This window comes from Melanotaenia boesemani, chromosome 17, assembly GCF_017639745.1.
Source record: "Melanotaenia boesemani isolate fMelBoe1 chromosome 17, fMelBoe1.pri, whole genome shotgun sequence".
Lineage (NCBI taxonomy): Eukaryota > Metazoa > Chordata > Actinopteri > Atheriniformes > Melanotaeniidae > Melanotaenia > Melanotaenia boesemani.
Genome location: NC_055698.1, coordinates 16709856 through 16736824, shown reverse-complemented (window position 1 = coordinate 16736824; position 26969 = coordinate 16709856). Strand labels below are relative to the sequence as shown.

Sequence of the window (26969 nt, the reverse complement as noted above, 5' to 3'; positions counted from 1 at the left end):
CCGTTGGTCCCCCTCTAGCACTGAATCACTGTTCAGATACAAGACGACAGAGTCTGATTATGTAGCAGAGTAACGCTAAATGTTAGCTGATAATTACTTTTCTTCGTTTATAACATTAAAAATGGTGTGAGAATGGCAAAGCGACCGGGGACTGATGACGAGATGCTGACCTCACCAACCATTCTCCTGAATTTCTCCGTGGATTTGAACACTGGAGACATGGACTGCAGCGACGGAGCCGAGGACGTCTCCCTAGAAGAAATCCTCACCCTGTACAGCCAGCCTATAAACGAGGAGCAGGCATGGGCAGTTTGCTATCAGTGTTGTCGGACTTTAGCGCAGAAACATCGGAGGAGAGGCTCCAGGTTGGCGGGTGCCTCAGCAGTGGACTATCCGAGGAGGATTGAGGGACCCGGGAATGTGAGGATCGGGCGAGACGGGACTGTCAGACTGCACTTTGAAGACAGCACAGGTAACTAAACGAGGCTAGACCAGACAGGTATCAGCGTTTAAAGAAATCTGGTTCCAGTAAGTGCACGTCTTAAAAGCTAAGACTGAATGTCAGCTGGCTGCCAACAATTTTCCACCGCATCCCTCACGGGCCAAACAAGTGGAGCATCATTACAAAGAGGCCATATTGTCGTGCCTGTCTGCTTCCAGCCATGTGGTGAATTTGTTTACAAGAGCCCGATGCGGTTGTTAATAATACATAATCATCACATAGCTGCTGGGAATCTCCAAGACCAAGAAAGCTGCGAGAAAGCTGTATTAACACTTATTCACAGTCAGTGTTTGTGCACACAGAACAGTCAGATATTTACATAACACACGGGAATCATATTACTGCTTAACTTGAACAGGCGCACACGTTCTTACTGACTGTTTGACTGTTGTACCGGCCAGTTAAGTTCAGTAAACACTAAACCACGTGATTAATTCAAATTGCAGAGCACCTAGGGTCCGGCCCAGAGCAAAGCAATTTTGTCTGCATCAAGACTACACTGTAAAACTGCCGATGACATATTAATATAGCTGCTAATAGGTCCATTATTTAAATTGAGAGAAATAACAACACAGCTTAAAAGTGAAGGAAGGGCTTCATTCACCTGAGAGATGTTAAACTCAATGGACAGGTAGTTGAATATACACATCAGGGAAAATGTTTAAACATGCAGATTAAGATTTATTCTCAGAATACAAGCTGTGAGCAGTTAGCTGCTCGTAAACTGGCTATTTCTTGGTCTTAAAATGGAAAACAGTCAGATTTAACATTACAGCTGAAAGCCTTTGTCATGTGCTTAAAACAACAAGTGAGCTCCTTTCATGTACAGTGTTTTAAAGCACATCTCCTTTCTTAGGACACTGAATCAGGTGTGTAGACAGGCATGCACAATGCGTCAAAGCCTTGTGGCCTTTTGACTGCGTTCCAATAATATGTGAAATAAAGCTGGGTGTGGAGAAGAGCAGCCCTATCTGTCAGCACAGCCTTAGGTGCTGAGGTTATGTCCTTTCACTCTCGGGAACATATTAGCCACATTTCTTCAGGTTTTTTCTTCTCCCTCCCCCCTGCAGCTCAGCTCTGCTAGATCTCAGCTAATTTAGCCACATGATAATGTTTGTTTTAGCGTTGATTAGCAGAAGAAACAGATTCAGTGAGTGTGACTGAGCGTCTTTGCACCTCCAAAAATAGAACTAAAGTGATGATTGCATACAAAGACTTTAGATGACTGAGTGCAGATGAGTTAGGATATTACAGGGAGAGTCCTTTGTTGCTCCTCTGGCTAGGGCCTGAAGTATTTTGGGACAACTGGGTCCTGCTCTGATTCTTATTAGGCCCAGTGATGAGAGGGATGTGAGACCTATTAAGCCTCAAGTAGTGCAGATGCTGGTATAAGAGGTTTCTAATCCAGCAGAAAATCAATGCTTATGCAACCTTCATATGGCTTACACATGAATCAGTGACAAGGTGGCATGATTTGGCTGACTCCCAAACCATCAACACTAAGCTTGACAATCTCTGGTGATATCCTCCTGTATTAAGAACCACATGCTGCTACTGTGGTCAGGTATCAAGCAATGGCAGCAAACAAGGAAGTATTTATTTCTGTGATGCACTGTAAACAACGTGGGGCTGAGAAGTTGTACACAGTATTATTTTTAATTGATGTAAGATGCTCCATCTGGGGTCAGATCAATTCACGTGGAGCACGTGGGAAACTGTCCATGTGCATTTTGTAATGAGAAGGGGTAAGTTTGATTTATACTGCCAATACAGAAGTCTATTGACATGGAGCCTCCTCTTTTGTATTTGTTCATTTATTAGATTTAAAACCAGTGGGTCAAACGTTTGTTAATTTATTAAATGAAAATGTTTAGCAGTATGTCAATTTATATCTGACTCACCCTGGTGCCCTTTAAGCAACACAGAGATTGATTTTTTTTTTCTTTTTTTTTTTTCTGTTTTGAATAGGCTAGTCAGATAGTGCTGTAAATGTGTTCTCTAAGATTTACTTTTCCCGGAAGAGACAAAGGCCCCGGCCAAGCCGCCTTAGACAAACAGAGGACCCAGTGTTTCCAGATAGGTGCAGGTTGATGAATGTCTCCTGTTCATTTGCAATTATTTCAACTGACCCCAACTGTAATTTTGAATTGTAGTGAATTTTATTTGTAAATTATGTGACAGTGTCATCACCTGATCAACTTTACATGAAAATGGCACCAACATTAGTCTTCAGAGAGGTTGCACATCTTACCAAAGTATGTTGTTTATATGCAGTGGCCTAATTGTGCACTCTGGACTGCTGCTCTACCTCTCTGTTCACACTTTAATGTATAACCTCACTTATATCAGTATTAAACTGTTATCTTTGGTGACTGTTACACATGACTGAAGTTTTGTCTTTTTAAAAATTTTTAAAGAATTGATTGTAAAAGTTTGACTCCCTTTTAAAAAATAGATACGCGTGTCAAACTCCAGTCTTTGAGGACTGATATCCCACAAGGTTTTTGTTGTTTCCCTGCTCCAACACACCTGACTGAAATGGGTCATTGTGAAGAAGCTGACAGGAAGCGGTTGGCTCCATTTGATTTGTATCAGGTGTGTTGGAGCAGGGAAATAACAAAAACCTGCAGGATAGCGGCCCTTAAGGACTGAGGTTGACATCCCTGTTGTAGAGCATGTAATCCAGAGTTATCAGCAGCATTAACACAAATACTAGTGATTGTTAACTGCAGCCCATGCTGGAGTTAAGTAAACTATTTATCAATAAATTTGAGATTGATCAGCAAGAGGAAGCAGATTATCTTTGTGTGTTTTTTTCCTTCCTGTAAAGTTCTTAAAGTAGAGTTTTATCAGAACCGTCATCATCATAGGGGTTAGGATTGCCCGTGCTTAGATAATTTTTTTTTCATTAGGTAAAAGGTAAAGTATGAGTATGTCCTAACTCTTCACTTATCTTTACTTTTTCCTTTTTTTTTCTTCTTAAATGTTAGCAGTAAAAGGTTGAACCTCATGTGATATGCTTTACAGAAAGGTCACAGCTAGGGTTTAGGTCAGGGGTGCCCAAGTCTGGTCCTCGAAATCTACCATCCTGCAACTTTTAGATGTAACCCTTCTCCAACACACCTGAATCAAATGACTGGCTCGTTACCAGGCCTCTGCAGAGCTGAATGACATACAGATGACATCTGATTTAAGCGTGGTGAAGAAGGGTTGCATCTAAAAGTTGCAGGATGGTAGATCTTGAGGACCGAACTTGGGCACTGGTTTGGGTAATGCTTTTTGCTTTTTTAGATTTGATTTTCCCATTTAAAAATTGTTTTGAGGGAAAAGTCAAAGGCTAGATGTCTTCAGTGTGAATGAACAATCATGCTACAACCCCTAACCCAGTTTTGACACCCCAGGCATTGAGCAGACAAAGCACCATGTCTGCAGAGAAAACATAATAATTTATTCACTTACTAGTTTAATAGTAATGTTTCACTGTTGAGTAATCACAATGTTCAGCTCCTTCTGTGTGCCACTGTCTAGTTTCCATTCTTATTTCAAACGCATTGCTTTAAATATTTAATGTCCCGTGTCTGTGTGAAGTATGCATTTTTCTTTTGGTTCACTTAAACATGCCTTGCATAACCATCCAATATGTTCATATGAATAATTCAAAAAGGAGTGTCTACCTTGCTGTTTGTCACAAGCAACTACATGAGGCATAAATAACTCCTCTTCTCTGTCATTACAGATAAATACCAGTCAGCTTCCACGTCATTAGAGGTGAGTTCTCATCAGCTTCTTTAATCATTCAAGTTCGGGACAATGATGGTGGGATGCTTTGCAAGCTTTACTACCACAGGTTTATCACCCCTTGCTTCACTTGGTTCACACATAAAAACTATTTCACAATCTGTTTTCATAGTTCACCCACCACTGCTTTTATTAGTGAACCATTATACCACAAGCAGGGTGGTGTGTCCACTGGGTTTTTGCAATATTGTTTGCTCTTGGCTCGAGGACAACATTGTCTCTGCAAGACCAAAACAAGGAGAAACTAAACTGTAAGTGGCGATTGTTGTTTTTTTTTGTTTTTTTTTCTTGTCTGCTGGGTCAATTTTCCCTGTGGAACATGTAAATAGGATTATGTTCAGCAAACATGGATGATGCACTGATAAGATTTTTTTATTTATTTTTTTGTTGCTGTACAGACTTTGCTTTTTGGTAATGAATGCATTGCGTTTATATTTTTATTTTTAAACAATTTCCTCACCATCATCATGTGAGGATGACATGTGGCAGATGTCTGCTTGTCCAAACAAGATACACTTGGGTCAATGTTTTGAGAAGTCTCTCAGAGCTTCATTATGTGTACATAGACTAATTACAGTCCTCTGTCAACTTTGAGCAGTTTAGAGCGTTCTTCCTGTTTGTCTTGTACTTAATGTGATCCCAGGCATGCACCGTATGTGCTTAGTTTAAAAGAAAATTCCTCTACAACAGCTGACTGTCAACGTGGATGAAATCTTATAGTTTTAACTGTCTTTGTTGTAAAGATGCTCACTACTTGATAACTGATGGAAAAATGCCAAACATGGGTGTTTTTTCCATTCTTGTTTCATAACATTCCTGGGTTTAAAACAATATCTTTGCTGGTTAAGGCAGAATGGCGTCTTGCATGATTGGTTTTGCTGAGACTATGTCGGAGTAACCTAAGGGTGTGTGTGTTTTGTTGGAAATATCATCTTGCACAATGGCTATTTCAACCCGTCAAAGAGCTTGACAGTCAAGTCAGGGTTGTGGTTGAAACTTAAAGACAAAACATGTTTGTAAAAATGTGTTTTTAAATATGTCATAAGCTACAACTTATGTGAGCTGTCCATGATCATTTTTTTAGGAGGAAAAACAGGAAAATGTTGGTTTGACTGCCTGTCAGTGGACCAGTGGTCCAGCTTAAATAATATTATCTCCTGAAATTTGTTTTGAGGGTTAATGGTGTTTTATATCATTCTATCTTGAAGTTGACATTCAAAATGAAAGCTGGTTAATTTTGCTGGCACATATAGACTCAGACTGTATATTAAAATTATGGTGTTACTGACTAGAAAACAAAACATCAGCAAAGGATGGATCTGACTGAGAACTTGTTGACACTATACTTACTGGGCAGTAGCCATATAAGTCACCCTTTAAAATGTCAAGGTAAAATAATAATTTCAAAAGTCTTTCTCACAAGCACACACACACAAAAACTTTTAAGATCACTTGGTGTGTTTTTTTTTTTTTTTTTTTACAAAGATTATTCCCATTAAGAGAGATAAAAGTCCCTAATGTGAATTTGTAGCATACATCAGATATTGTGTACATAATTTGCACATGATCTATCACAGGAATTTTTGTTTTTAGAGAATAAACATGGTCAATATTCATGGACTTGACAGCAAGATCACAATCTGCCTTATTAAATTGAAAATAATTCCAAAGACCTCTTTCCATTTGGCCGAGTACACTACCAAACTGAAGGGTTTTGTTTGTGTCTCCTTTATTTATACATTTATTTCCATTCTCTATTTATTCCAGCCATTCCTTCTTTTTGCACTTGAAACCAATCAGAGGTGCAGAATCTTTCTTATTTTGGTTCCCTGGATGACTTTGTATTTTTTTTTCTTTTTTTTTTGCTTGTAATTTGATTTTCTCAAAGGTTATTGGCACTAACTAGAACTATAAATTCCTCCTTGTGCTTTTCCTTGACACTAACCGCATTCAGATCATTTAGGAAAATGAAGAACACACAGCCCCACACGGTATTTTGCCTTCTTTACTTACACACAACTCTACTCTCACACTGTTGGCTGCCCCATGTCCCTCATGTTTGCCATTGTTTTATTGTGTCTCAGCCTCTGGTGAAAGTGAGTCAGCCTGCCTGTCAGCCAGTACCACTCTCCCATAATGCACCTAGTCTTCAGAACTAATTGTTTGTGTAAAACTGCTCTCACTCACATACAGTACAGACTCTGTGGTCATCATTTATGTTACAGAACATAGTTTTTTTTTTTTTTTTTTTTTTTTTTTTTACTGACTCTTTCTTTTTGTTTACATTTTTATTGGGGCAAAACGTGTCATCTGTATGATGTACTGTACACCTTCTGTTGTAGCCTACAGGCTTAACCTAGTTTGTCCTCAACAGAATATTAAGGCGAGATTAGTTCTAGTATCCTATTACAGGCACTCCAGTTTGCAAGAACTGCTTTGTGACCTGCTGTTTGCCTTGTAACTCAATTTGATGCCAAGATAATTAGTTTTCCGGCATCATACTTCAGATAAAGTCTTGGATTTTGATATAGATCCCAGTGGACTGACTTTTAGTTCCGAGTGAATCATTATTCATTAAAGTCATTAAGTTATTTTTACCTACTGCAAATAATGCTGACCCAGTATACCCCAAGCTTATCGGCAGTCACTTAAAGACCTGTTTTTCTTCCCTGAAGTCAAATTCCTGATTTAAATGGAAGCAACATCAGCTTTCAAAGTCATGTTGAATTAATTATATTTCAGTATTTGGCCCAGATTAAGTGAAGGCTGCGTGTACAGAACAGCAGCTGATTGAACAGGGGCTGCATGTGTGTTCATGTTAAGCTTCTGGGCGTCTCTCCCTGCAGAAGAAGAAACTGAGATTTCATGATAACTTTGAGTCATTTTTATGAGTTTGATGTTTGACTTTAATAGTTTCCCAGATTCACCGACTCCTTTTAATCCCTGTTGTACTTAACACGAACCAATGGCCTCATTATTCTGCACCTTCTCTTAGCATCAGTCAATTGATTTCTCTGACAATTACATCTCTGTTTAAAGTGAATAATATTACATTTCATCTGGTTGTATCTCAGCTTGCACAGTCCCTGAAAGCAGAAAGTCATTGGAATCAAATTATTTAGTTGCTAGAGCTTTTTAATTCAGGTTTTTCTTTTTTTTTTTACTTGACATTTGTGTTCAACATTTTCATTCTGGTCCAGTTAGACTTGTGAGATGAATCCAGTTTCCGCAAGTCTGTAAATGTATGAAATACTGTGGATATTTTGAAGCAGCTGCTAGAAAGTTCTATCTGGTTTTTGAGATAAGACAAATTGGTTTATAGGAAGAGTCAAATTTCTTTGGCGTCAAGAGCCATTTATAAGTGTCTGACAACATTTATGTTCAATGGGAGGAGCTTTAGGATTCTTCAACTGGTGGCTTGTATAAATGAACTAAACTGGACTAATTTCATCGTTTTTGTAAGGATGTTCTTAACATATATTAACTACTCTATGCAAGAGGCTGTTTAATTGATAACAAATGGGAAATGTTAAGTTTTGATTTCCATTGTAGGAGGCAATAAATTGAGTATTCTAAAAAAATAACATTTTTTAGTATTATATTTGTTGAAGTCTTAAAATAGTCTTTAAAGCTTTAAATTGAACTTTTAAAGGGGTGCAGAAACAGTGTTTAACATTAGAAATTTTTTTTTTTTTATACCACATATAATCTGTGCTTGTGATGTTTGGTTACTAGGAGGTGTTTTGTCTAAATGTTTTTATTCCACATCTTCTCTTCCACAGCATCAGCTTTTATGCAACCAGCCTTTCAATTATGGGTAGAAATGACAGATAATACCAGCGGTCACTGTTTGACGCAGAGTCGTGTTCTCAGGCCTCAGCAATTTCCAGTTGACTTCACAGATGTCCGCAAACTCAACAGTTTCTCACCAGGAGATATGAAAGAGCAGCACAGTGTTCTGTTCCCCCATGAACCACGACTGTAGTGCTGCAGACCAGAGAAGGCTGAGCAGCCGCTCCTGCAGTGGAAGCCCTCTTGATTTAACTGTGGTTATGTAACCGTCTGTGTTGTGATGGCTGTGCTCTACTACTGCAGCAAATGCTGAAGGCTGCTCATCTGACAGCTTTGTGAACTCTCTGCAGTGATGCCTTGGGTTTCATCTGCAGAGGCAAGCATATGATAATGTGAACCCAAGTCAAGAAATGATATTTCGGAAGTTTATTCTGCAAGGAGTTTATTCTCAAATAATAAGTTTGTGAATTTTTACATTTAGAACATCTTTAAAAAGTAGTATATGAAACAAGACTGCAGCGTTGTGCCCATATTCTGCTTCACTGTACAGTGTAAAAGGTGTACGTGGAATCAGTGGGCCATTGTTGTGCCTTTTTAAGATTTTACCAAGTTGTGTTAGGTAAGGTAAAAGGAAAGGTAACCTGATGGAACAGGATGTGAACAAAGATGATGTTATGTTGTCACACCTCTGATGCCGGAACACCGGCACACATTCTGGGAGTGGATATTGAGGTGGTTTGTTTGTTTGTTGTTGGCAAAGGCAGCCTGAAAAGAGTGTCTTCACACTCCATCAAAGGATAACAAGTGTGTAAGGCTGGATACATGGTTTCTGCTTGAGTCAACAGAGAATTAAGAATTGGCGGATGTGCACTCAGCCCTGTTCATGACCCTTAACTAGCTTTTGCTTTTATGCTTTAAAGTGCCAAAAATATTTGGGAATCCCCCTTTAAAAAATAAAAAATAAATGAATAAATCCATTTGGTTGCAATTAAACAATGCCAAATATATACAAAATATTATAATTTAGAGTTGAAAAAATAGTATGTAGGTTAATCAGACATTAAAAACTGTATCAGACTGTACCAGATTGCGCAAACCCGAGTCATAGTTTAATATGTAAATGTATTGTCACTGGATCATTTTAGCATAGCAACTAAATTACATGTCAAAGTGAGTTTAATGTAAAAAGCAGCAAAGTCTTTGGGGCTAAATATCTATTATGTCCAAACTTATCACATGACTAAGCTGTTTGACCAGAGAAGAGACTAAAACTAAGGTAATAGTCCAAAGTTTAGGCACACTTTCCCATTAAATCCAGTGGAAAAGTGTGTCCACACTTTTGACTCGTAATGTATGGTGTACTATTTATTATTTTGTTTGGTTGTGTAAAGGCAGATGATTATTAAATAGTCTTTATGGTTTTAACATGTTCAGGGAGAAAAGAAATATAAATCTTTTTTAAACCTTTTTTTTTTTTTTTGTTATTCTCACTGAAATGTGCGTTGCAGTTATTGTGAACCAACTTTCTAGTTGTGTAAGGTTTCAGGGTTGATGGGAAACCTGTGAGTGCAGCCCTGAAGCCTACATTCGTGCTTTTAGGAGACATGGAGCACTCATGAGAGGGAAAACTCTCTTAATAGTCATCACTGATTCTCAAGATGAGAGCTCTCTGACACGGTGAATGGAAATTCTCTCAAATAAAAGAACTCATTGTTGGAAAGTTAGTTGTGAAGGACTTCTTTCCCAAGACAGCAATGTCATGCAAAACTGTGAGAAAAGTTATCTCTGAAGGTAGATATTTGTAAACTACTCACATGTTTCTGAACTTCACGTGTGCCTGCCTCAGCACTGAAGCTAAATTCATTCTTCATGATACTATGACTCATCCTGCTGTATTTCCTAAGAAGCATGGAAAAATGTAGGCGCTGTCCTGCACTACCTGTGGTTGGCTAAGACGTCACTGATGGAAATGTGTTTGTCATCCAGACTTGCAGATATCCAACTCTCTTGAATGGTGTTTCAGTTTGTTGTTCTCATTTTAGCCAATGCCTATAAAGCCCAGCTGTGGATTTTCTGGCCCTCTTTCCCAGCTGATTATCCACATACTTGTTTCCCCCTCCTTCCTCCCTCCTGCTGTTGTTGCTTTGCCTTGCCTTCTTGCCTCATTTCTCAGAGTCACAAGTTTTCAAATGACATTGTGATGTGTAAGTGGAAAACTAAGCCATATTCTTTTTCTTTTTATTTCCTGATCTAGTTTTTAGGCGAAGCTGGTTGTTGGGAAGATGCCTCTTCCTCATTCCTTGTGCCTCATACCTTCACACCAAATGATGATGGTACAGTCCTGTAATACTGGTGCAGTTGCCCAGGCTCCTGAAGTTTGTAAATTTGGAAATAATGAGTCCGAATTTTCATTATTTATGCTTCATCGTGCTTTCATCATTATTACCATGAACTAGTTGATTATACTGAGTGCTCTAGTGAATTTACAAAACCATAGCTTCTGTTAAACCACTAAGGAGTTACTCATTACAACTCATTTCCGTGCTTTCATGGAAATTGAATTTAAACAGTAACTGACTATTCAGGAGATGCCAGTGTTACAAATGTTTCTCAGCAACATATCTTTGCATCATTGTGGCCCATGAATGAAACCCCTCTTTGCTGTCTGTCACTCCACAATTCCCTCATCTCTCCACTACAGTGCATGATGTCCCACAGATGGATTATAATGTTACATAATAAGATACCAAGGAATAGGATATTTGTTTTAGCCCTGGGACAGGATTATCAGCTGCACACAGAGATGGCAGATAAATGATAACAGCATAACAGCATGAAGCTGATCTTTGCCCAGGAAGGGCAGGATCAGTGATTTAGAGCCTTTTCATGAATATAATAAACAATTAAACATGTGGTTTTATTTTTTTCCTATGTTCATATGCTTCCTAATATTTAAGTTTTAATTTTATTGCATAGTCTGAGGAGCTGCTCCAGGTTTTACAAGTTGTGTATTTAACTTTTTTGTATGTGACAGCCATGCACAATTATGGAGATGCAGCTAGAAACTGCTCCATGCTGTAGTTGTAACACAAATAAGCTGTTTTAAGTCATTCCCCACCACAGACTACATCCAAACACACAACACTATGCACAGTTACCACTGGTAAGCCCGTTGTGCGATCACATGTCTCGGTGTCAGTGTTGTTGGATGAGAACTGTGGCACATTAGGATTACCAGCAATTAATTATTGCTGTATACTGAATTATCTTTGATTATAGTGCCTCTTTTCGTGGACGTTTATGGATTTATGTAATGGTGTACATGTAATTTAAAAAAAATAAAAAGAAGGTATTCATAAAATGATTTTAATTAGCATTCGTTACCGTGGCAATAGAAGCATTTGGGTCAACCCTTCTGTACTGCTTTAGAGTATGTGCTGATTTCTTTCACAATATAAGTAAATAAATAAAGTTACACTGGTTTATTCTGGTCGGTATTATTTCTTTAAACTGACGTGCACTTTGTCAATAATGCATTAAGTCAGTCTATGCAGGATTGTGCCTGCACGTTAATGAGGAACAAGATGGGGATACATGTGATGAATATGACACGTTATAGATAAGTTGATGGAATTTATTTGGAATAAATGATATGCCAAACGGTTAACTATTCCCTCAAGGGTGTAGAAAATGCTTATTAAAATAACTGCACCTATCAATCAACTTTTTTTTTTTTTTTTTAAGTTTTGTGGTTTTTAGAGAGAACTACTCAAAGATGTTGTAGTATGGGCATTCCTCCGACTCTATGCTACCTGCATTGTATAATTAACATTTTACCCTCAGTTGGTGAAGTCAGTAAACTCGAAATTGTTCAGTCAACGCCCTTTTCTTTCATGCGGTACACTCCGAGACTCTTGGCAGGTGCTTTTCTGTCTCCCCGTCAAACACAGCCAGCCATGCCCAACATTACCTACATCAACACTCTTATTTGGGCACCGCCCTTTTTCAAACATGTGTCTCTGGAAAGTAGACATGGAGCTACAAGTCTGTCATTTTAATAAGCGGCTTTTAGAAAAACTATACAGATTTTTTTTTTAAGTTTATGTGTATTACTAGTCTTCCCAAAGAATAGATATACACTCTCTTGGTTGTAGAATTTTTAGCTCCATTTATTTGGTTATATTAAGTTGTCCTGAGAGGAAATGTTACAGCACGCCTCTGCCTACTAGACATCCTGAAGAGACAGAACAGCTTTGTCCAGTTGCAGTCTGGTGGTAGTTTGAGATGTTAAAATGAGTTTAAACTGGCTGCAGAAAGTTAGGCCACATGGGGCCAAATTAATAATGAAATGAGTACGGTAATGATCACGGTATTTAGAGGCACATGGTGGTCTTGTTTCTTATTTGGTTTAAGGACATGAACTGTCTTATCTGTGAAGGTGAATTCAGTTTACTGTTGACAGGGTTGTTTGTTTGAGACCGGTACAGTGAGATTTGTCCGTGAGGGACAAATATCAGTTGAACAGTTTTGTGTGTCTTGATATTTATAAATTTACTTTTTGCCAAAATATCATTGGAAAATATATTTTGGCCCTGTAAAGATGTTTTATTCGTCACAATACACAATAACAACCTCCAACATCTCCCACAGGTTATTGACTCATTGGGAGTCATGATCTACAAAGCTTTGGATTATGGCCTCAAAGAAAATGAAGAGCGAGAGCTCAGCCCTCCTCTGGAACGCCTGATTGACATGATGACCAACACTGAAGAAACAGAGAGCGACCCCTGTCCTGATGAGGGTTATGAGGCCACAGAGGAAGAGGATGAGTGTGAGGAAGAAGAGGGGGAAGAGGAGCTTGTGTCCGTGGCTTCGGCTGGCACAATCAGCAGCATCCAGAGCTATCGAGACATCATCATGGTAGGTTTAAGGGGTGAATGAGGGGATTATTTGTGAAAGGTCCTACAGTAGATGATATAGATGCTGTACAGATAGTTAAAATTAGTAGTGTACAGCACAATATATAGATATGTAAATGTTTAACAGTCCTAATTCCCTCCTTGAAAACTGATCTATGCATAAATTATGAGTCATAAAAAAGGGTTTGTTTGCCAGTTTTCATGAGTAACACTCCTCAAGCTGCTTCTTCTATAGTAACCCGGATGACTTACTGCTGGGTTTTTGTCATGCTTCTAGTCTCATCGCTGGATCCATGATTGATTGAAATAGCACAGTAAATTTTTTTTAAAGTGAAAGCTATTATAGCCATTGTGAATATGCAGCTTTTCCTTTTGCTTTCAGTGTTTTTTTTGTTTTTTTTTTTAATCCTGCCCACTCTCAAGTGCCAGCTTGTGCACACATTTTTGTCCCACTTTTAACATCTTTTATCAACACAGCAGAGCAACAGCATTTAAGCAATTAAGTCTGTGTAAATACATTGATGTTTGGGGAACAAGCATTTGGTCTATTTGGTGCCAGTGTGCATCTACCCTGGCTTCTTATTCTATGGGCTGTGGCATGGCTGGATGAGATCATTTTACATCCCTGGCTGGCCTCCTGGCCTCCTTCCTATCTTGTCCTTCTATACTCAGTCAGATGGCACCAGGTCAGGTCAGTGAAGGTTCAGGGAGACATGAAGTTGAAAAAAGATGACAGGACTTGTTAAATGCTGAATGGGTTATCTCATGGTGTTAGTGAAATGAAGCGAACTGGAGACTGGTTACATGAGCCTTTTATCAAAGCTGTCAATCTGGTGCTTGGATTGTAGTCATGCCCAATTCCATGAGGTTTTTGCTTTTGAAATACTCAAAGTTTAGATTTTATATATAAATATAACTTTACCCTCAAATCAATTTACAGATTGTTGTTTATCTCATAACTTCAGATTTACTTCTAATAATTGTTTTTGCTCTTATAAAAAGCTGCCTGTATTGTTCTAATGCTTTCACTTCTCTGGTGTTATTTCACCTGTGACTTTTCCCATGAATATAACAATTACAGTCAGCCAAGCCCATCCGATGAGCACAATATATGCTGTTCGTCTGGTTCTCTTCTTTGTTCCGCTGGAGACAATTGGACAAGGCATTCATTACTCTGGCAGGCAGCTTTTAACATTCAGTTCAAATTTGAATAAGCATCATTACAGTCACATAAAGGCCTCACTGGACAGGGTTGATATTTTTGTTTTACACAGTTACATGTTTTAGCTATCAGCATTTAACTTTAGTTTAATTATTTAATGTGTTTGATGTGTTACCATAAATTTTTTCATTAATGGTTCCGAACGGGTTAAGTTGACTCTAGTGGTACCCTTACTTGTCCTTCAGCAGGCTACCTGATTTCCATTTTTTTCTTCTTCTTTTATTTTCCCAATATTAGTTTTGATGAAATTTTATACACATGTTTACGTTCTCTTTACCATTTGAAGTCCAATGAAATTCTCATTAGCATAAGCTAGATTTTAGGCATATTAGCATACTGAGGTGCATACTTACACTATGTATTTGCAGAAAGTTTAGTAATAAAACAATCAAAAATGTTCTCATTGGTCTCAGAAATGGAAAAAATACTTAAACTGACATTACTAATACACTTAGTTATATATATACTTCCCAAGACATGGTTAAAAAGTGCATTACAAGAACTAATACGATATAATGTCCAGAGTGAACTAGCTAAAGAAAAGATTTAACACTTCCACTAGACAAATACTCCAACACATGCAGTAAACGGTAGAACAGCTCTGATGGAGCTGACAGAAACTGAATATAGGATAAGGAGATGCTAAGATGGCAACTTTTCAACACCGCCGAGTGAATATTGAGGCATCAATGGTTAATGATAAAAAATACAGTGTAAATATGCCAGACATAATACCGTCATTTCAATGTGCCTCAGCCTGTAGAGCACCATTAAGAAATATGTTAGAAATGATTAGATATGTTATAGAACCCAGAGCTTCACCTCCCCTTTAGAAAAACTTCCACCAGTTCAACTTCTTTTATACTTTTTTTTTTTTTTTTCCCTTCTTTACCTCTTTAGATATGCTCTTCTCACCTACCCAGCCCTTCAGATGCCCCTAACCATTACCAGGCTGTGTGTCGGGCTCTCTATGCTGAAAGCAGAGAACTCTGCACTTTTCTGGAGAAGATCAAGAGTGCAAAGGAGGTAAGAAAGACCTTGTATCTGACATCTGCAAATTATTACAAATCCAGAGAGAATAACTCACTATGAGAGCAGGCGGTGATGCCCCCTGATTTGCTGAAACTTCAGTTTTCTTGAACTATAGCAAATGCAAAAATGAAGCATTAATACATGTTTGCATCTGCACACCTTTTTGGTTATACACAAGTTACACAACAAGGATTTAGGCAGATTTTCTTTTGCTCAGGAAAGGAAATGTTACTGGGATGCCTGGGAACAACATTGTTAGAAAACTGCTCACAAAACAACTGCAGTACAGAATGATTTAAACTGTGTGGTCCTCTTCCTGTTGCTCCGACTAAGAGCTCATCTCTAGAACTTGGAATAACTTTGATTCTACAAAGACGTCAGCATTATCTGGCCTCTTCCTTGTTCCTCGTGCCTGAAGCCAGTGTATTTGAACCGGAAGAACTGAGAGCATTTATAGGGGAATTCCCTGTTGTGACAGCATTTTAACTGTTTACCAAGATGTGCTCGGATTTGCTCTTTTCCAATTAAAATTGTAAACTAAAAATGCATGAAAAGACAACAATTAAACAAACAGACAGACCTCTGTCATAAGCAGCTTTAGTCAATCCAAATATGGTAGATTGGGGTTTATTCTAATTTCAATGTTAACTTATAATGTGTTGTTCATCAGCTCTACTCTCATTGCCATTTTGTTACTTTTTGTTACTTGTGTTAAATTCTCACCTGACAATAATAAAATGATGTGGAGCAAAATTTACAATTTCACATGAAATAATTTTTTTTTATATAAGCTGGTACGTATAGTATGTACAAACTAGCTGTTGCAACAGGCATGATTCATTGGAGTTATCTTGTATAATTCATGGTTATAGAATCCACTTTAACCTTATTAGATCAATTTAAGGCGCTTACTGGGAGGGGTTGAACTACTGGGCTACAGGGAACTTGCTGCAGCATCAAATATCACACGATTTTGAATTAAATTATTCATTATTTTTTTGTTCACTGTACTGTTGCTGTTTTTCTGTAATTATTCAGCTTGTTCTTGTGGATTCTTCTGTCTTTTTAGCCAGTCTAGAAAGGTATTTGATTAAACCAGGAGAAATGTATGTGCATATGATGTATATATTTAGCCTGTCGACAGTGAGGGCTGTCTGGTAGCACTTTGACATTTGAATCAGTAACCCAAAACTGTCAATAATTGTGTAGAAAGGATTCAGGAGTCACGCATTAATTGCAGTGGTTAGTTGACTATTGAGTTATTTTATTTCCTCTGGTATGATGTCGACACAGGGACACAATGGCTATTGATTGGATAACTAGCCAGACATGATGATATCGGCTGTTTACAGATGACCTCAGCTTACTTTAAGCCAGTACTGTGTATGTAGTGATGTACAAATTGAATATTGTGACTTTCTTCCTTCCTTCCTTCCTTCTTTCTGCTAGAACCTTCGGAAGATGGAAGGTGATACGCCGGGAGAACCTGTTAAAGACCTCAATGAGCTTCAAAATGCAGACTGGGTAAAACGAATATCTTTCTAAACCCCTGCTAGATTTTATTCATGGACATGTGTTAGTAACTCCACCTGAAATATGCATAAATATGCAACAAAACCTTAACATAATTTATACTTTGTATAGGCACGTTTCTGGGTGCAGGTGATGCGAGATCTACGAAATGGTGTAAAGTTGAAGAAGGTTCAGGAGCGGCAATACAACCCTCTGCCCATAGAATATCAGCTCACACCATATGAAATGCTCATGGATGACATCCGCTCCAAACGTTACAAGCTACGAAAAGTCATGGTGAGAGTCAACATAAACATTCATTTATGCTCAGCTTGCATCTGTTTGCTTACAAATGAGCAAACCACCACAATGACAGCGTTATGCAAATACATTGACATTTATATTTTAATTGATTATTTAGTTTTTTCTGCATTTACTTGATTAATAATCAAATTAAACGATACGTTTCCAGGTGAATGGAGACATCCCTCCACGGTTAAAGAAGAGTGCCCATGAGGTCATTCTTGAATTCATCAGATCCCGACCTCCTCTAAATCCTGTAAGTAGCACAAAACAACATCAGTAATCCCTGACATATTCATCTTGTTGCTTTTTTGTTGTTATTTTTTTTAAGGATTTTTGGGCTCTAGTGACCTTTAGTTGCTTGACATGAAAGTTGGGTTGGAGATGACTCGCCCTGCTTTTTAGTAAAAAAAAAAAAAAAAACTGTATTCAGTAGTTTATTTCTTGTAATTCCATCTTAAAACAAACTCTGTTTGCTTGCATTCAGATAATATAATAATTAGCATTTATATTCAGGTCAGCTGTGAAAACGGTGACATAAATATCTGAATGTTATTTTTTTAGTACATTAGCAAAAACATTACTATACATGCCATACATGTGGGTGTAAACGATGAGGGACATAATGACACATTCATGTCCTCATCATTTAATGTTCTTGCAACATAACAATCAGAAACGGATCACACACTATAAAATTTCTCTGTTGTCCATGGCAACTGAGCGTTCACTGCTGCTGTCATGACAGGTGTCCGCCCGTAAACTGAAACCCCATCCGCCTCGCCCCCGGAGCCTCCACGAGCGACTGCTGGAGGACATCAAAGCTGAGAGGAAGCTCAGACCAGTTTCGCCAGATATGATCCGCAGAAATCGACTTGGTGAGACTTCAGTTCACAGAAATGTGTAAAGCTTTGCAGAAGAAATTAATGTTGAAGTGGAATTCATGTGGAAGATTCTTCTGGATGTAACTCGGACACCTTTAGTTATTTATTTAATTATTTTTTGTTCCAACTATTTACTAAAGGAATCTTTTTACCTCTCCCTGAGCGAGCAAAGCTGTTAACTCACTGCATGGCAGCTCTGTATATACAAAACATATTTACTATGGGCAACAAACATTAACCATTCATAACCTCATCTAGCAGGATTATGCTAACAATCCTGGTCTGTTCACTTAATTAGAATTGTCAGAGTGTAAAAACAAGGATCACTTTGGCTGCAGGAGTAAACCTTTTGTTGTTTTTCCAGCCTGACAATGCTAAAGTAGCCACTACTGATATATATCCTGTTTGGACTTTGTTGACATGCCTCGTTATGAATGGCTGCCTTTTGAGGCTGATTATCTACTGTTATAGGAGGTAGATAATTTTTTTTATGTATGTCGTCATAATTGGTCAATTAGACTTGGAGTTTTAGGACATTCACAGCTTTTATTAGATTAATAAAAAAGGAAACAAAAAATACTTTGGCAGGATGTCGGTGATCCGTTTCCAAGGGACTAGAGGAAACTTAACATGTTCTGTTGTTACATAATAATTCATATAGAAGAACATAAAGTTTTATGAAACAGTTTCAGAGAATCAGAGCCCAGTTATTATGGTCTACTCTGTACTTAATGGTCACCAGACTACTAACCTCACCATTCATTTTAACTTTTTCTTTTTCCTCTATTTGCTTCCTCCTCTTTCTTTTTTAATCTAATATCTCTGAACATGGGCATATCTGTCAGTCATGCGACCCCTTAGCATGTCTTACAGTTTTGACTCTTCAGGTAAAGTTAATAGAACCTGTTGTTCCTCTTGTAATATGTGTGTCAGTCTGGGCTATTTTTAGAATTAGCTCCTGCTTCTCCCTGTTTTAAATGCCTTTTCTTTTTCTTTTTTTTATTTCATGGTTGTCTCGTTCAAGTGTCTGACACACCACTGTCACTTACTGGTTGTTCTGATTAAGACAGATTAGCTACCTGAGGAAAAGGTGGGTCAGCCCAGTGCAACTTGATCTCTCAGGATTTGTGAATTTTTCTTTTAAATTTTGGTCCTCATTTAATTTTCCATCATTGAGACTATTTCAGGGGACAGACTGGTTATGAGACAGTCAGCATAAACCTAGAAGAGCAAGGGCGTACATTTAGGTAAAACGTATGAATGATGACGCCCAGATCCAGAGGTAGTATCTACTCACAGGGACCATTTGTGGTGACGTTGTTAAAAGACAGCAAAGAGAGTTAGTAATATGAATCACAGCTCCACCTCTGCAGCCAATCTGCTCTGCTGGTCACCTTAATCTGTTCTCATTGACCAATATTAAATATTACATAACCTTGCTGTCAGCAGCCTTAAGCTGATACATTGCTGAATGGCAGATGACGGTTTGAATGCGACATTAACGTTCACAGGATGATGTGAATAAGCTTTGCGCTGTGGCTGCACCCATAGTTTTTCTCTGTTTTTCTGACACTTCCCCTCACATACCTTTTCCCTCTGTGCTTTTGGCTATACACAACATTTTAAGCCTGAATGTAGACCACAACAACACAGCATCCAGTTAATTCACACCTGCTCCTGTAGATGCTTGTTGCTGTCAAGTCTTCCTCCTCCCTGTGGAACCAGTCTGCCATGAGGAATAAATATAGTCAAGTTTATTTTTGAAGCACATTTACAATGGCTACTATTGACCAGTGCTGCACATTTCATACATTTCAATGTATTTATTCATGAATGCTCCTTTCTTTATTGATAAGGTTATTTTACTTTATTTCATCTGCAGGTGCAGGGAAAAGCTTCAGCACCCCTCAGGACTTGTTTCGCAGTTCAGGTAAAGTGCACATCAAGCAGCACAGCAATGTACGTTTGGCATCATTTTCTCAAATTTCTTCATTTAGTCAGCATGGTAACAGTAAAAATGTGCGACAGAAGCTCTGACTGGGTTCATCTTCCTCAATTAAGCCTCTGTGTGGATTGTAAACATAAAGACAGCCATTGTTTACACAGGAGGCTTAATAGTCGGCTGTTAAATAAGTTTACTCAGATTTTACTTAAAACACTTCTCATAACAATAAATGCAGAATATGTCAGGACCCATATCTTCATCCTTTAGTTGAATGATCCATCTTTGGTACACAGACACTCCTGATGCACAAAGGAAGTTGACTGGCAGCACTCAGTCTCTGTCCAGTGGAACGACCGGACCCAATCAGGGAGGGCCGCCACTGAGCCAGAGGAAGAGGCTGCTCAAAGCGCCCACACTGGCCGAGCTGGAGAGTTCTGAATCTGATGTAAGTTGTCTACTGCTAGTTCAACACATTTATACACATAATTACACTGAAAATTATTAGTTTCTCAGAGAGAACAGGAACTCTAACATAAATGTCAGTATTCTGTAAAGTAATCGTTACCATATGTGTGATATTCTGGTTGACAGGAGGAACCCACAAGGAGCAGCTCTAGTAGGTCCACATCTTTAATAGAAGACACATCTCCTGAATCCGTTGTGGCGAAGAAGGGTACACCCTAACATCATATCATATTAGTCATATCACATTTTTAGTCCTTTACAAGCATGTCTAAATTGTCAACACAAAAGCACCAGGTACCCTTTCAACAGCTTATCGTTTTTTTAACTCACTCTGTTTGTCTCATATCTCCAGCTGCTCCAAAGTTTCTGCCCATGTCTGCCACCCCCCAGCCAGACAAGCGTCAGTCTCCACAGAGGCGGCACTCTATCGAGAAAGAGGCCCCCACCTTTGTTCGCCCTTTTGTACCACCATCCAGACAGACCTCCAAGTCTTTGGTATGTCAATTTTGGGAATTATTTCTGTTGGACTGACCAGATAATTTCTGAATGACGGAGGGACGTATCTTTCACATCCCACAAAGAATTAAACTCATGATCGATTTACTTCAACATTTGCAGCATAATTATTATTATTTTAAATTTAATATGTTTGACCCTAGGACCTTTCAATCAAATTAAAATCTGCCATGTAATATATATTCATTTTAAAATGTGTTTTTGAAGGATTTGTTGACTTGATTGGAGGCCATTACTGTGGCCTGACCCAACAGTATTAGTGGATGTACAAAATATCCACAGAATGTCTTTCAGTCCTGTGACTGGTTATTTGTTTACAATGAGGTCACCGATTTTCAGCCTTGCTCTGTGCTGGTCGTGTGATTCTACTGAGGTTGATGGGATGTAATTGAAACCACAGGACAGCTGCAGTAGAATGGGGGTTTGGATGGAGTGGGTTTTTTCTTACTTTTATAATTCTGAGCCTGAGGTGCTAAACCAGAGGCTCTGAGGTCAGCTAGATGAAGTTTATCAAATTAGAAAAAATATGCCCAAAGCCTGAAAACGGACATTAAATTTAAATTATAGTTGCACAGTGTAGCTTGCAAACAAATTAGTGACCACAGTTAGTTACATCACCTTTCTCTTTTATAATTTTCACTGTTGGCGTACTCTTTTGTTATTTTAACAAACACTTACTTAAACATTGCTTAAAACTTTCATATCTGTATTAAGGCTTGAGCTTCTTCACTTGAGGTAAAACAACATCTTTGTAGTCGTTCTGTTCTCATTCTGATTCCTCATATTTGATCTTATTAACATGTCAGGCTGGTTATTCAGACTGTCTGAAAAACTTATTGCAGTTTTGTCTTATTTTCTTTAATGCGGCAGCTGACAGGGGATCCCAGTGCTAAGGTAACCTTTTCCACGGCCTCTCAACCATCACCATATTAGTTTGTTTTTTCATTTTTTTTTGTATTTTGATAGCATTCCTAACCATATAAGAACCTAAAGAAAACTAAAAGGGATATGGATTGGGAGGGGTGGACAGTAGAGAGGCTACCGGGGAAACATCCAGCCGGGATGTGTAAGTTGTAAGGTGTAGAAACTTCTTAATTATGAGGCAGCAGGTGTGGCCGTTGCTTTCTCTCATGCATCTTACAGAATGTAGTTTGGAGATGAGGCTGCCATTTTAATAAATAATCTTTTAAGATGGATGATGTGAGATGAATTTTAAAATGATCGCTTTCATGTTTATTTTTTCATAATTAAATTAACAATTTTTCTACAACATTTTTCTTGTTCTGAAATTGGATGTCATGCCACATATAAAATAGAATAACAATTAATGAGCAACCCCAAAGCAGAAAAGAATTGTGACAGTATAGAAAATGGGAGGAAAATAGAAAGTCAGTCTTGCATTTACTTTTGAGTTTTATCCCATTACAGACAGCATGAGCCCAAAATATTCATATTGTTACTGATAAATAAATATACACTTCTGCATGACATGCCTTCAACAGTTGCTATAAAAAAGTTGGGGTAGGGACATGTTTTACTAATGAAGTTTTTTTTAATATTTATTTAAGTAATTTTAGTCAGGTGATATTAACAGTTGATTGTAATCATGATTTTTTTCATAGAGAGATTGGTTGATCTTATTCCCTCTGCAGTGCAAAACATGATTAAAAGAATCTGGAGAATCTGGCTAAAAGAAGCACTCCATGAAGCGTTCAGCATCCATCTTGTATCCTACCTGTACTCTAAGCTCTCACCAGCCAGTAAAAGTCACTTCTTTGTTGAGGGGTCCTGTTTAAAGTGGCCAGTGTGTTGGTATTTAGTTGCTAGTATGTGATACGGTGCGTAAAGCAAAGGTCAGCTGTAACGGGGCACCTCGGAAGTGGGAGTTGTGAAGTGCAGTTTCTCAGCCTTGGCAGCAACGACTGCAGGAATGTACTTGATAAATGACTCTGTGCCATCAACCGAGTCACGAGTTATAAGGTTGTAAAGTTACATAGTGTTACTTTGCAACGGTGCAAGTCTGTACACATGATTCAATCCCTCAGACAGCACTGCATCAGTCATTTTCATCCAGGTATAATAACAGATATTATCTGTTCATACTGTCTGCAAAGAAGTCAACGTATGAATGATTGAACAATGTAGGAACCATTGTGCTTTTTTTTAAAAAAAATTTAATATTTTCCATACTGTCCCTTTTTTATTTGGGGTTGTAATATAAATACATTTAATATTCCAACACAGAAGTGCTACACATTAGGTTTGTTGTTATAGCCCTTTAACAAAGTTGGCTGTAAATTATTACATAACAGTCTCTGAAAATATCCTTTAACAGACTGAGTCCTCATATTCAATTTTACCAGACATACTGCATGTGATTAGCTTATTTGTGTATACTGTAAGGTCCTGTTTCAGTTCCAATGTCCTGTTCCCTCTGTTGGTCAGGTGGAAGCCGGCAGTGCTGCTAAGGGCACGGTATGTCACTGTCACTGCATATCAAATTGTACCATCAAAAGTGCTGTGTGGGGGGAACCATCCAGAGCGCTGTGTAATTTAATTGACTGGTTTTACATGAATGAGACCTTGTGTCATGTCTGTGTAAAGGCACAACGTGATGTAACAGTTCAAGGAACGTTAAGAAGATAAACAAGGGTGAAGGGCTCTGTAAACATGCACCATGTTGGGGATCCACTTGAAAATACTGGCTATTAAACAATAAATTTGAATAGAATATGATAATTTATTGTCAGTATCTGCCTTAGAATTAAGGAAAAAAGGAACTGTGAATGAGAGTATTAATAGCCAAAAGCTGGGTACCAGCAAAATAGCAGATGTTTTGCATCACCTGGAAGTTGAGCATTATGTTTCATTCATGTAGGTCTCCACCATCTCCATGTCGCTGCATGTTTTGTCTTTTGGTGAAGTGGTGAATAGTGGCTGCTTTTATTTCACTTTCAGCTGTTTTCACATGGTGTTGGTGTCACTAACAAAAGATGCCATCGTTTATCACTGCTGCACTCATGGACTAAGCCTTCATTCATTTGTATGTATAAGTGAAGCTAATGTGAGGTATGTGTTTCCTGCAGGAGGAGTTTTGTTATCCAGTGGAGTGTCTGGCTCTGACGGTGGAGGAGGTGATGCACATCAGGCAGGTTCTCGTCAAAGCCGAGCTGGAGAAGTTTCAGCAGTACAAAGATATCTACAACGCTCTCAAGAAAGGAAAGGTTAGAGTCCTCATGTTAAGTAAATCCGTTCTTTTTTTTTTTTCTTTTTTTTTTTGGTCTTTTTAATTTAATGCATCATCTGCACCTTTCTTATTGAATTTTTTTCCCTCTCTAGCTTTGCTTTTCATGTCGAACCAAAAAGTTTTCCCTCTTCACTTGGTCCTACACCTGCCAGTTCTGCAAAAGGTAAGTCAAGGCACAGTGTTCCTGTTATTAAAACAAATATAAAGCCCATGAAGGTGTGTTGTCTTTCAGAGAACTCCTCAGTTCACATATCCGTTAGAAAGCCTGTAGAACTGTTTATGTTAAGAGTTTATGGAGTGCTTTTGCATAGTTGAGGGTTTTGCAGAGCCTCCGGAGGGAGCTGTAAGAATTCAAATTAATTATCTTGTGATATCATGCTGTAATATTAGAAATGAAATGAGCGGAAAAAATAGAAAATGTCAGATATGAAGAGCTCACCAGTCCATGCAAGTCTGGTGACTTAATGATGTGAATTTAAAAGGGAGGGGAAATGTGGAATAAAGGAAAAACTCTTTTTTTTTTTTTTTTTTTTATTTTTTTTATCAATCATGAATGTTTATCAGTACTCTTGTGTACACTTTTAGTTCAGTAACATCCAGCTTGATGGTTGTTTGTCTTTTCCAGGCCAGTGTGCTCCCAGTGCTCTAAAAAGGTAGGAGGCTGACTATTTTTAAAACTGTTACCAGCTCTTGACACTTTTCTATTATGCAAAACTCAACTGGTGCTTGATAAACTACCAGAGCAGCTTTAGTTATTTTTGTGTATTGATTCTTTGTTCTTTTTTTTTTTTTTTTTTTCTCCACCTCAGATGCGGCTGCCGTCTAAGCCCTATTCCACTTTACCCATCTACTCTTTGGGTCCCAGTGCCATGGCTAAAGAAGACACTGGCACAGCGTCTGCTCCAGCTGAACCAGAGAAACACCAATCTGGGTCTGGGCACAGCCGACACAGCCTACGTAGAAGTTATTACAAGTAGGCTATTTAAGAATTACAGAGCAAATTTGGTGTGAGAGACATGTTAACTATAGATAAGCAATTAAAATTTGTCTCTATATTTAGGTTCTCCAAGCACAGCAGCAGCAGCAAAGATGGGCGGTCCGAGGACGAGCCAGAGCTGCCCAAAGAGCTGACGGAAGACTGGGTCACCATGGAGGTCTGTGTAGACTGTAAAAAGTTCATCACGGAGATCATCTCCTCCAGCAAGCGCAGCCTCTGCGTGGCCACGAAGCGGGCCCGTCTCAACCGCAAAACCCAATCTTTCTACATGTCATCATCCAGCTCAATCAACTTCCGGCCCTCGGAGCGCACCATCAATGAGGTGTAGAACGTAGGACCACCCTGTGCACTTTGATTAAAGCCTCTCCCAGAGCTTAGTCTTTTCAGTGAAGATATCCTACCAGCTTGGATGTAGACTGCTTCACAGCAAAGGTTAGGCAAAAGTTAAAAGCTGACATGAAAGTCCATCTCATCCTAAAGTTAAAAAAAAGAATCCCCTCTCAGGAAACGTTATTGTCAAAACTCATGAAGCTGCCACTTTCCTGCTGGTGGCAACAGCAATTCAGGGTATGTTGGATAAAATAAGCTGCTCGCCCTTGTGAACTGAGTAAGGGTATTTGTTTGACATGAACACGGGATTAGATTATACAAAAAAGCCAAACGTGTTCGTAATGTGTAAATAGTGCAAGGGCCCAACTAATGTTAGCTATCAAAAGGTTCTCCAGTTCCTGTTTACTTGTAGCACTCAGGAAGAATAAATAACCGACAGAAATGCACTGTAGAGCCTCCTGTCAGGTCTCTGTCTGTCCCCTGCCCCTCTCTTATCCTTCCAGCAACAATTATGCCAAATGTTAGATCTATAACTTCTTAGCCACATTGAATGCATCTATGCTACTTTCTCACATTGCTGAGACATGTTGAGTTGAGATGGTCTAATTATTTTTCTGGGTGGGTTTTAGTTTTTGATTTAAAATGTATATTCAGTCCTGTGCCTGGTGCCAAAATGTAATTTATATATCTGAATGCCTTTGTAGTTATAGAGCTATTGTACATATGTGTGATTTAACTAAATGGGGAAAAATTTAGGGTTATCTGAAGTAATTCTGCCCCCTCTGTGCTCCAAAGTGGACAGCAGAAGCACAGACATGAAGGGTTTGTGAATGTGTACATGCTGTAAATCTTAATTATTCCAAAATTAAATTTAATATAAAAAAAAACTAAAAGTCAAAGTATAATTTAACCACAATTGAAGAATTCTGCCTCTAGAGTGAAAACTTTATTATTAGTATTATGTTTATGTTAAAGTACTTTCAAAGATTTGATTTAAGTTTGTATAGTTTGTATGCTCCTCAGTGTTAACATGCCTATCACAAATAGCACTTTTATTGGACCAATTTAATGTTTATGTTGAGATTTTTGTCTTAATAATAGTAATAATTAAAACATTTGCTTGCCAGTGCCATTTTTCCAGGGTTCTCCATGATTTAGATTGTGAATGGCAGGTGGTTGTTTTAAAGGAAGTAATTACTTAAAATGTTCATCAGAATTGAATGTAGACAATTTAAGAGTAGAATTGTCATTGATTATACTTTATGAACTCTTTATCCCTCTCAAGTGATCCCCCTCTTCTCTTTATCACAGCGTGTTTTCTGACAGATGTTACCAAGTGACCATAAAACCTAACCAGCTTGTTTAATAATGACGCCATGTTCCACTGAAACAGTCCATCTGACCAGTTTTATTTTAGATCTCTGTAAGGAATGTGTGCATGCTGTACTGTGGTCTGTTTGTTTTTATCAAGGAAATTATAATAAAATCAGGATTCTTACATTAGA

At 38.3% G+C, this 26969-nt stretch overlaps 1 protein-coding gene across 5 annotated transcripts; it reads left to right on the top strand.

The window, feature by feature from the left end:
* Positions 1 to 26969, top strand: spire1a (spire-type actin nucleation factor 1a). 5 transcript variants are annotated; one of them, XM_042011597.1, is made up of 19 exons: positions 1 to 472; positions 4239 to 4270; positions 12743 to 13012; positions 15134 to 15259; positions 16715 to 16789; positions 16910 to 17074; positions 17250 to 17336; positions 17829 to 17958; positions 19847 to 19894; positions 20203 to 20354; positions 20501 to 20582; positions 20727 to 20869; positions 21761 to 21784; positions 23336 to 23365; positions 23977 to 24114; positions 24230 to 24300; positions 24763 to 24790; positions 24947 to 25110; positions 25198 to 26969. In XM_042011597.1, exons 1-19 carry the CDS (start codon positions 133 to 135, stop codon positions 25460 to 25462), a joined length of 2370 nt encoding a protein of 789 aa, XP_041867531.1. In that variant the 5' UTR covers positions 1 to 132; the 3' UTR covers positions 25463 to 26969. The 5 variants fall into 5 exon arrangements, with proteins under 5 accessions (XP_041867531.1, XP_041867532.1, XP_041867533.1 ...); XM_042011601.1 differs by lacking the exon at positions 1 to 472 and adding an exon at positions 3697 to 3731; XM_042011600.1 differs by lacking the exon at positions 1 to 472 and adding an exon at positions 3735 to 3771.

Excerpts from the sequence above, each read along its gene's own strand:
- spire1a (XM_042011597.1), top strand. The coding sequence starts at position 133 with ATGGCAAAGCGACCGGGGACTGATGACGAGATGCTGACCTCACCAACC. Across the intron at positions 473-4,238 it reads GCACTTTGAAGACAGCACAG|ATAAATACCAGTCAGCTTCC; the intron begins GTAACTAAACGA and ends CTGTCATTACAG. Across the intron at positions 24,791-24,946 it reads GCTCCCAGTGCTCTAAAAAG|ATGCGGCTGCCGTCTAAGCC; the intron begins GTAGGAGGCTGA and ends TCTCCACCTCAG.